The following is an 11,692-nucleotide window of genomic DNA, read 5'->3' on the forward strand; positions in this document are numbered from 1 at the left end:
CCGTATTGTAGTGGTTAAGATACTGTCACAGTGAGGAGCACGCTTTGCAGTTGTTCCATCTATGCAAGGAGATGTCTAGATAATTGTTCACCCAATCATATGTTATTATTAAATCACATGCTTTTATCTCATTGAACGTTTTAGATATTTGACTGTTTTGTCCTTTCAAGACTGTCCCGATCAGAGCTTTCAATGGTGGTTGCTCCTGAATATATAGAATTTACAACCAACTTATATCAGTAAAAGCAAAACAGTTAATTTATTTGAATAAAAAAAAAAGCAAAATGTAGTATGACATGATGATCGATCTGAAGCCACCATTCACTAATCCGGCTATTACTAGCTGTGATCTGTTAGGAGTTATTGTAATTGTTCAGTTTATCATTATTTGTTACATTGCATTACAAGTATGAGTATCCATAGCCTTTCATTTTTTTGTTTAAGTTACATACTTTAAACAGAGCATGCCGGTGACATTCGGCTTCTCCGGGACGCTCCACCCGCCCATGAGACAGTTGACGGTGAAGACTCCTCCGATGATGATGTCTCCATCCTGAACATATTCATAATCCTCATACACTGGTACAGTCTGGAGGTGACAAGCTGGTGAAGGACTGCAGATATCAATCGGGCATAACATTAAGCACAGAAGTAAAATAAGCCACATAGTTCTTATCAAAGGAAATATTTCCATAAATCTGAACAAATGCAGAGCAATAAATCTGTGCATGACACTGGATGGTGTGAGATGCCGTGTCTGTCGGTGCAGCAGGTCGGAGCTCTCTGTGCTCGGTTTATAAAGACGTGAAGTGCAGAGATTTAGAACCTCAAGTTTATTTAGCCGTAGTATGGAGGAAAATAGGCCGTTGTATTTTTATTAAAGCACATAATTGCTTCAAAGTTACCATAATAAAATAAGTTAAAGCTTTTTTTTTTTCATTTAAAATACGTAATGTCCTAAAGCAGGGGTGTCCAAACTTTTTTTTTTAAGAGGGCCAGATTTGATGAAGTGAACATGCTTGAGGGCCGACCATTTTGCCTGACATTCTTTGAACCATTAAAATTCGGTCTAAGTGGGTTCGTCCAAGCACTAATACACTGCCCAACAAGAATTCTCTTGCCTTTGTGTTGGTGTGTGGTGAAGAGATGAGCATGGGCGTGTTATTCGTGTATATATATATATATATATATATATATATATATATATACACATCTTTTCTGGCTCCCAATGAATTCCCGAGCATCACTTGGACTACAGATGAGCTTGGGCGTATTATTTGGATATACTGTTTATCGGTGTAAAACACGCACCTTCACTTTAAGAGGGGAGTTTCAGGCAAAAAAAATAATTTAAAATATAGAACTGTGATGAAAAATAAGGGTCAGTAACCATCAATGCAGCCTAATCAGTGGCCATCCGTAGCCTCACCAGTGCCATGAATGCAGCCTCATTATTGCATGAATGCAGCCTCACCACTGCATGAATGCAGCCTCACCATTGACATGAATGCAGCCTCACCATTGACATGAATGCCGCCTCACCATTGCCATGAATGCAGCCTCACCATTGTATGAATGCACCAATTTATGAATGCATCATTGTATGAATGCAGCCCCATCATTAACATGAATGCAGCCTCACCATTGACATGAATGAAGCCTCAAATGCAGATCACTACTGACATGAATGGAGCATCAAATGCAGCCTCACCATTGCATGAATGCAGCCTTACCACTACATGAATGCAGCCATACTATTGCATAAATGCAGTCTCACCATTGATTTGAATTCAGCCTACCATTGCGCCCATCAAATGCAGCCATTGTGCCCATCATATGCAGCCATTGTGCTCATCATATGCAGCCACTGTGCCCATCATATGCAGCCACTGTGCTCATCAAACACAGCCACTTGTGTCCATCATATACAGCCACTTGTGCCAATCAAATTCAGCCACTTGTGCCCATCATATGCAGCCATTGTGCCCATCATATGCAGCCATTGTGCCCATCATATGCAGCCACTGTGCTCATCAAACACAGCCACTTGTGCCCTTCATATACAGCCACTTGTGCCAATCAAATGTAGCCACTTGTGCCCATCATATGCAGCCACTTGTGCCTGTCAAATGCAGCCACTTGTGCCAATCAAATGCAGCCACTTGTGCCCATCATATGCAGCCACTTGTGCCTGTCAAATGCAGCCACTTGTGCCCATTATATGGAGCCACTTGTGCCCGTCAAATGCAGCAACTTGTGCCTATCAAATGCAGCCACCCGTGCCCATCATATGCAGCCATTGTGCCCACCGACCCCACTCGTGGCTCTGGCAGCACCCAACCACCACCCACCGTGCATCTCTGGCAGTGCCCCCCGCATGCGCGGCTCTGGCAGCACCAAACCCCCATGCATGCGGCTCTAGCAGAGCGGACTTACCGCAGCAGCTCCTCCAGTGTGTCTCCTCTTTTCCTCTTCCTAAGAGCCAGGCATCCAATAAGGTGGCCTGGTGCTTTGGCTAATCAGTAAACAGGTCTGCCGTCCTGCCTTCTGATTGGTGGAGGGGAAGTTTAGTGTGAAAATAGCGAAAATTAATTGGCTATCATCACACAATTGGGTGGGATCAGGGTGCAGTCTCTGTGCCGCTAGCCCACCCTATTTTGAAGCCTATTAGAGCCTCTGGCTGTAATCAGGTGCTTCAAAAAGTACCACCTTCTTTCACCCCCACCATAGGAATCCATGCGTCCGGTGTCCTGAAAGGGGCTGGGTGCATGGATGGGGGGTGGCGCCCGTGCACTGCTCACCATTGACATGAATGCAGTCTTACCATCGCCATCAGTGCAACATGATCGATGCCCATCTTCAGCCTCAGAGGGGAAAGGGGGGGGTGGGACGAGTGCCAACATATTACTCTTTAATACAAAGTCCTGCCTCCTATGATGGGCAGAACAGTCGTCCAATGGCAGCCCGGGAGATGGAAATTCCTATTATAGAGGCCGCCGTGTAAACAGGAAATTCTCACTGTATGTATTGTGTCGGCGCTCATTCCGCCCCCTCCGAGGCACATATATATGCATAAATGCATGTATATATATTTTTTGGCCCCCCCGGTGCTTGGGGATTCGTTAGGGTCTGCAAAAGACATAAATAGCCAAATTACCAGTGGAGCCGTTTGGAACCAGAACGCGGGCCGCAATTGGCCCGCTGACCGGACTTTGGACATGACTGTCCTAAAGGCTTTATTTACTCTCTTTCTTTTTATACTTCTTTGTTCTGTTTCTTTTGTCTCTGTTCACCTGATGCTCTTAAAAGTTCAAAACATAATAAAAACATAACATAAAAAACGATGTGAACAATATCAGAATTATTGACAGCTACGTCAATCCATTTTGTGAGGATTGGACAGTCAATGTCAAAGTTATATTGCCACTTACCTGGTCGGAGGCCGAAGTGCTGAAAGGGCTTCCCTTGTGGCTGAGTGCAGAGCACCCCTGAAGGTAGTAACATGGAGTGCTATGTTCAAAGAAGCAGGGGTTGCCAGCTGTGACAGGCTGAAGAGTAGAGGAGATGTCTGCTGGATGGTGGCTGATGAGCAGGGTGTACTGCTGGGCAGGAGTCCCTCGGAAGTAGCAGATGAGACTTGGTGGAAGGGACAGCCAAGAGCAGATTCAGGAGCTAGGCCAGTAGTCATACACGGAATATCAGCCAGGGGCAGTGGTCCATCCATTAGGGGGTGCCCCAGGCTCTGACCCCTTTCTCTGCACCACCCCCCTATATGTAATGGATGGATTCATGCATAGCATGAATCTATCCATGGCCACCATGGCCACCCCCTATTCAAGCATCCAGCCCCTTTCAGGTACCCGGTTGCATTAGTTACAGTGGCCTGGTACAGCTCAGGGGGGGGGGCACTCACTCGTTCCCACCCCCTTCCTGACCGGCCAGGCAGCGGGCTCAGATAGGGGACTGGTGTGGATTTTGGGGGGACCCCCACGCCATTTTTTAGGCGTAGGGGTTCCCCTTAAAATCCCTACCAGACCTAACGGCCTGGTATGCCTCTGGAGGGGTAACCCATGCCATTTTTATATTTAAAATTTTTACATTTATCTACATTATTATTTAGTATTTATTATTATTATCATTTATTATTTACATTTATTAGTTTTTTTATTTTTATTTGCACCTTTATTTTATTTTATTTCATTTTTCTATCTCTCGTTTTCGCATTTATATATATAATTTTTTTCCTGTGGATTAGATTTTTTTTACTTTTCTAACTTTCTTTACCCATTGTTTTTTCTTTCTTTTTTAGTGTATTACATTTTTATTTTTGGTTTTTATTTTTTCTACATTATTAATATCGTCTCTATCTTTTTGTCATTTATTTTCTCAAATTTATATTTTTCTTCTTTGTACATAATAATTTTTCTTTATTATATATATATTCCTTTTTCTCAATTTTTTTCCTTTTTTCTTTATGAGGGTGAACGTCACATGGTAATCATATAGTTAAACGGCATCGCTTGACTATTCCCAAGTAAAACTGCGGGAGAAAGCGAGCCAAGCCTCTTTTTTCATATTGAGGCTTGGATGCTAAGAACGCCAGACCGTATATAATGCCATCCGCTCCTCATTTTCAGAGTGAGGCGTGATTATACAGCAGTGATTGGTCATTCTCGCGCCGAGAGCGAGGCTTGGATAGCGCGATTGGCAAAAAAAGTAAACTTGATGGTTTCAGCCATAAAAACTAGGCGGCATATAATATTCCGGGTGGATTACCTTAGTGCTAGTGTCTGATGATATTGTTGATCACCTCCGAAGGGGCTACTTAATAGATAAATAAGTTTCTTTCCCCACGAGGCAAACACTTCCGTTTTTTTACCGGAAGTAACGTCAGGCGGGAACAGGCAGAGGGGGTCCACACCCCAGATGATGACTTTTTAGTTGAAACGCGTCGGGTGGATTCCTCTGCAGATACCGCTATTTCTGTATTCATGTACGTGTCGCTTTCTTGATACCAACAAAATGTGAGTTTTTTTTACTTTAATTATTAAAAATTTTCTACGTGACAATATTACGCTATGTCGGGTTTCTGCTTTTATGGTTCCATGCACGAGATTATCATTCCATCTCACATCGGACAGTAACGATTTGTTCACCTAATTTTATGTGGCTGTACAAGCTGAATCCAAGGAATATCCATACCATCGGATAGATCTCATATACAAAGCCCATAAGACCTGGGGGACGTACAGTATGTCTCACCAAGTCCAAGTCCTCTGGTAAGCCTCCTCTATTCTCACGGTGGTGGTGGTGTTGCATGTTAGAAGAGCACACAGTTTCTGAAAGCATCTTTTGGGAAAAATTGACCTCTCTACATACTCACCATTGGACATTATATTTTTGGGACTTGTTTGGCACGAGCACTTTTTTCAATATTTTTTTCACTTATATATTTTGATGTATATATTTTTTTCACTTATATTTTATGTTTATTAAATTTTTTAAATAAGGCTCTGGTTCCTATGTTTAATTAATATTAAGGAATATGGCTTTTCTTGTTTGAATGATTTATATGGTGATCCGTATAAGTTTATTCCTTTATCATAGCGCTACACACTAATTTATTTTTTGTCATTCACGCTTTCTTGTCTAGAAACTGTGTCGGCAGCTTGATAAAGTTTATCGCCACAGCGCAGTATATATTGAACCACAATTTCCATCTCCATCCAACCCAAACAGAATAAGTAGGAGTCATCTTATTTCACTTTCATACCTTACTATATTGTAATCTGTTTTCATTTTATATATAGTGCATTTTTTGTAAAAATATTACTGCAAAATAAAAACAAAATGGAGCTGATTTAATTCGGATCATTTGTTTAGTAATTATGTTTTGTTTTTTTTAATATTCAAATTAAATGTGTTTTGTTATAGTTTATTTTGGATTCATTGAAATGCTTTACTATCATAATTAGGAGATTTAGGATACCTCTGGATAGTGAACATTTCATCTGAATTTCGATTACCGTATATACTCGAGTATAGGCCGACCCGAGTATAAGCCGAGGTCCCCAATTTACCCCCAAAAAACTGGGAAACCTATTGACTCGTGTATAAGCCGAGGGTGAGATATGCCTGTCCATCCCTGTGTGTGTGTCCATCCATCCATCCATCCCTGTGTGTGTGTGTGTCCATCCATCCCTGTGTGTGTGTGTGTCCATCCATCCATCCATCCCTGTGTGTGTGTCCATCCATCCATCCATCCCTGTGTGTGTGTGTGTCCATCCATCCATCCATCCCTGTGTGTGTGTGTGTGTCCATCCGTGTGTGTGTGTGTGTGTGTGTGTGTGGCCTTGTGTGTCCAGCCTACCTGTGTCCCGAGCCTCCGTCCGGTCCCGAGCCTCCGTCCGGTCCCGTCCCGTCCCGAGCCTCCGTCCGGTCCCGTCCCATCCCGAGCCTCCGTCCGGTCCCGTCCCGTCCCGAGCCTCCGTCCGGTCCCGTCCCGTCCCGAGACTCCGTCCGGTCCCGTCCCGTCCCGAGCCGAGCCTCCGTCCGGTCCCGTCCCAGGATCACCGCTCTTCGTCGGCGCCCATTCCCCTGTTCAAATGCCGCGCCTCCCTGTCTGTGATAGGCGGAACACAATTTCCCAGCAGCCTGTGTTCCGCCTATCACGGACATCGTCTCATCCTCGTCCGTAGTACGAGGATGAGACGATGTCCGTGATAGGCGGAACACAGGCTGCTGGGAAATTCAGTGTTCCGCCTATCACAGGCGAAGGCGGAGCCGGAGGCGCGGCTTTTGAATTATAGAATGGCCGCTGTCTGTCTGCTCGACACGCTGATCGAGCAGGCAGACAGCGATGACTCGAGTATAAGCCGAGGGGGGCACTTTCAGCCTCAAAAAAGAGGCTGAAAATCTCGGCTTATACTCGAGTATATACGGTAATAGTGAAGCGAATTGTCTATTATTTATATGTTCTCCTATCTGTGTAACTAATCTCCTAGTTGTTCTACCTACGTATTGGAGTCCACATGGACATTCCAATACATAGGTGACATATGATTTGGTTGTACTTGTAGAACTAAATACAGTACAATTTCTTTATTTATGTTTTACTATCTTACTAAGGATATATCTTTTGCATCTGAAACCCCTCTTTGGTCCAAAAAATGTAACAGTTTTTTTAGGGAGTCTGGTTTATATATAAATATATATACATCAGTTTGGCTCTTAAAGCTGTTGCTCTCTTATATACAAACTTTGTTTTTCTGGGTTGTTCTTTGGCTGGAATTGTATCCTTTAATTATACAATGTCTTCTGACACTCTTTTCTACAACTGTGTTCTGTCTGTTGTAATCTGTGATGAATAGTCATGATTATGAGCCTTGTTGATCTGTTTTATTTATTTATTTATTTTTTTGTAACTTGCACCCTTCTTTGTCTACCCATTTGTTTTACTGTTCACTTGGTAATTTCTAGGACCTCTTTTTTATACATTTTTTTTTGTCAAACCTTTCTATACGTATTTCTGATTGTACTTCAAAGTCACTATCTCAATCACAATATCTCCTGATTCCAATAATTGGGATTTAAAGATAACCCCTATCCATTCTGGGTGGGGGCAATTCATCATAGGGATGTAGCTATTGTGGTTAGTTAAAATATATTTTGGCATATAGCCTTCCCCCTTGCTTGTAAATGACCAAACTGAAACATTATTATTACTATTAATATCAAAATTATTAATATGTTCTATAAAATTCTCCAATGTCCCAGATGTGCCCCCCTATATAACAAAAATATCATCTATATATCCTTTATACAATCTGAGATTAGGCCAGTTCTTGCTATATATATATCTCTGCTTCCTGCCATTAATTCATAAATAAGTTAGCTACACTGGGAGCCGATTGCTTATATTGTATTTTGGACTTTGGATATTGCACAATTATTTTGCTTGCATTGTCATTGATGTATGTTATATTTTTTAATATAGTGACACTTCCAGATATCAGCACTTTATCAGAGATTTTCACCTCAAATTATCATCGCACGTTAAATGTTATCAACTTTTTTACATTTTGATTTATTTTTGAATGTATATTGTATTGGTAGATGATTTCTTTTATTATAACACAATTCACCGTTGCCTATTAATTTACACAGGATTTTTTTCACTAGTTGCACATAGAAAAAGTTCTATACACCCATAGATTTACATAAATATCTACTTTTTTTTGTCTCTAGATAAAATATAGTTTATAGATTTATTTTACTGTGCAGATAGGCTTTTGTATTCAGTTCTGGCCTACAGAAAATTGTAAAACATTTTGCAAGGAATATACAATACAAGAGACCACTATTTGAAATCAGTATGGCGAATATCTCCACAGCCACCGTGTATTTCCCTTTGGTGCTCATATAGGCTGGGATCATAGCAATCCAGACACTGCAGAACACCAGCATGCTGAAGGTGATGTATTTGGCTTCATTAAAAGTGTCCGGTAATGTCCTGGCAAAAAACGCTATAATAAAACTAACAGCAGCCAGGATCCCCATATATCCCAGGACAGAGTAGAACCCGATAACTGACCCTTCATTACACCGAACGATGATCTTCTCCTGGTAGGAATGTGTGAGACCGAGGAGACGCCTCCTTGCCCCAACCACTCTTCCTACCCCTTACCCCCCCCCATCAACTCTTCTCTCCACTCTTCTTTTCTTTATCCCCCCTTCTTCTATCTCCTCTTCTGCCTCTCTCCTACTATCCCCCTATTCCCGCTCAACACTCCCTTCTCCTACTATGCCTTTTTACCAGCCATGACACTACAGATACGGACGTTCTAAACCAATGGAGAGCTAACCGACGACATATGACATTGGAACTCTACCCCCGATTTAATTCCAGACGATCTCATCTATCGCCCAAATGTGTAGACCCCTAGCACAATAGATATATCCATGCCGATTTATACCCCATTATCAGACATACACCTCCAACAGATTCATTTATACAGTCACCCGTTGCTCCGAGAGCCATGATGAGAGACCATTACAATTTCCTCTCAAATAAATACTATTTCAGATTGGGGGTACTCCGACCTACTTAAGAATTCATAGAGAAAACCGTGGCAGTTGTTAATGAAAAACTCTCTGTATTCTGCAGTTGTCATCTGTTTTGTATACATTATGTTACTATGTAACCCCATGTTGCTGTTTTCCTTTTATAAACTTCCAATAAAACTTTTTTTGAAAAAAAAAAAAAAAGGAATGTGTGTCCAATTCCTGGAAGGGAGGAGAGATGGACAACCAACTAACACAGATTACAACCTGAACATTGGAACAAGCTAAGACTATACAGGTGGGCAGTTTTACTCCAATCCATTTTCTCCACATGCTGTTGGGTTTGGTGGCTTTGAAGGCAATGCAAACCATAATAGTCTTGGCCAATACAGAAGATACGGCTAATGTAAAGAGAATTCCAAAAGAAATTTGGCGTAACAAGCAGGTTACATCCACAGGACGACCCAGGAAGAGGAACACACAGAGGAAACCCAACATGATGGAGACCAGGAGGACAAAGCTGAGGCTCTTGTTATTGGCTTTCACAACTGGTGTGTCCTGGTGTAAAATAAAAATGACGAGAACTAGAAGAGTCTTCCCAAAACACAACAGTGAGAGGACTATAAATACTAGTGAGAGCGTGTCATCAGTGAAGGGAAGAAATTCTGATTGTTTGGATATACAGCGAGTTTTGTTCTCATTTGGCCATTCATGATCGAGGCATTTCATGCAGTTTTCACTATCTGGAAAACAAAATAAAATCAATGAACACTGTGATCACTTACCTTGTCTTCGTTTACTTGTATGGGGATAATCAGATATTAATATTTATGAATTATTTAAAAACGAAGGGGCCATTACCAATAGAATTAATGTTTGAAGGGTGGGTATATTATAATGATGTGCATCACTACTTCACCCCTTGAGGGACCTGGTTAGGTGAAATGTGTTTAATGTATTTATTTGATAATTGTTTAAATATTTTAACTATATGTTTATGTTTTTAGTGAAGTTGTGGGCATACCACACTTCTGGAAGCTCCTTCCCTCATTTTTTCTCTTCCAGAGCTTTCTTCTTGCTTGACCTGTGTTGGCTTTTTAGATAAAGAAATCCAAATGATAATCTTTAGGAAAAAAACTGTTTAAAAAAAGCAATTAGAGTTCAAGATCACTGGAATTTTGGTAAATGTGCAATTGTCAGTTTCCATGTGAAATCAAGTTCACAGAAACTGGACACACATCCCTATCAATAACAAAAAAAATAGCTTGTGAAGTTGCATTGAATCAGGATAATCTCTCATTCCCATATACAATTCTGTCTAGTTATTTCTCTTAAAAGTCAACACCTTGATAAACATTACACCCCCACCAATATTTGAGAAGCTTTACCTGTAATATTTGAAATTTCTCCATATGCACACAGGACACAGCTATGACAACAATATTGTATGGAGAAGCCGGGAACTTTCCGGTATCCTGGGAGACAACTTTCTGAGCACTGAGATTTTGGAACCTAACAGAAAGCAACATGTTGTATTATATTTGAAAGGTCATCAGTTTTCTGAATGTATGGTGGACACTATGACGGCAATCACCAGCTTAGAGAGCTCTGGAAACTCATTGTCCAGTTTCCCAGCCCCCTCCTATGTGTAAGTTAACCTGTGTCTATAATGCCGCGTACACACGATCGAATTGTCTGGCGTACTTAGTCCGACTTTCTACCGAACGGACTTGGCCACACACCGACACACAGAAAGTCCGACGTTCGCATGCGCGATGACGTACAGCACGTACGACGAGACTAGAAAAAGGAAGTTCAATAGCCAGTAGCCAATAGCTTCCTTTTTCGTACTTGCTTCTGAGCATGCGTCATTCTTAGTCCGCCGTACTAGCATACTGACGAACGTATTGTCCGCTGAAACCCAAGTCCGGCGGGAAGATTGGAGTTCAAAAATACTTTCTTAGTCCGCCAGGCTTCACGCTGGAAAAGTCAGCTGAAGCCCACACACGATCGAATTGTCCGCTGAAATGCGTTTCGGCGGACTAAGTACGCCGGACAATCTGATCGTGTGTACGCGGCATTAGGGGCACAGGGTGACCAAGAACCCCAGTCTGATCTGTACTAATAAGACTCACCGTACAACCACTCCGGACTCAACATTTCGTGTTATCCCCTGTTATCCAAGGTTTTATATGTGTGGTTTGTGTTGAAAGAATGAAGGGGCACTTTCACTTGGGACAGTAATATTTCTGAACAATATACCTCAATAAATATATGAAGATAAATGAATTACACCTTTCCAAATGCTGTATTGTATGAGCTTGGTCTCATAAACTGTGGTAGGCTTTTTACTAGATTGCTTGAGGTGTGGCTCTATCCCATTGTTCTATTGTTTCTGTCTGCCTTGGGAGCAAAGTATTATGGGATGTATATGTTTATGTGGATTGGCTGTCAGCTATTAGATGCTAGAGGTGGAGGAGGGGGGGGTTTCTTCAGTAGCCACTCCTAGAGATGGCAGGGGCGGTCCATCCATTAATGGCGCAAGGGTGCTGACCCCTCTATCATACCACCTCCTATATGTAGAATGGATAGATTCATGCATTCCATGAATCTATCCTTGGTCACCGTG

At 41.8% G+C, this 11,692-nt stretch overlaps 1 protein-coding gene across 1 annotated transcript; it reads right to left on the reverse strand.

Moving 5' to 3' along the window:
• Positions 1-8,259: 8,259 nt before the first annotated feature.
• Positions 8,260-11,223, reverse strand: LOC143929569 (vomeronasal type-2 receptor 26-like). The gene is made up of 3 exons (XM_077453448.1): positions 11,199-11,223; positions 9,273-9,806; positions 8,260-8,633 (listed from the first exon to the last, which is right to left on the reverse strand). Exons 1-3 carry the CDS (start codon positions 11,221-11,223, stop codon positions 8,260-8,262), a joined length of 933 nt encoding a protein of 310 aa, XP_077309574.1.
• Between the last annotated feature and the right edge of the window lie 469 nt (positions 11,224-11,692).

Source organism: Lithobates pipiens, unplaced genomic scaffold, assembly GCF_037356315.1.
Source record: "Lithobates pipiens isolate NorthernLeopardFrog02 unplaced genomic scaffold, aLitPip1_a1.2 Scaffold_24, whole genome shotgun sequence".
In the NCBI taxonomy this organism is placed as follows: Eukaryota; Metazoa; Chordata; class Amphibia; order Anura; family Ranidae; genus Lithobates; species Lithobates pipiens.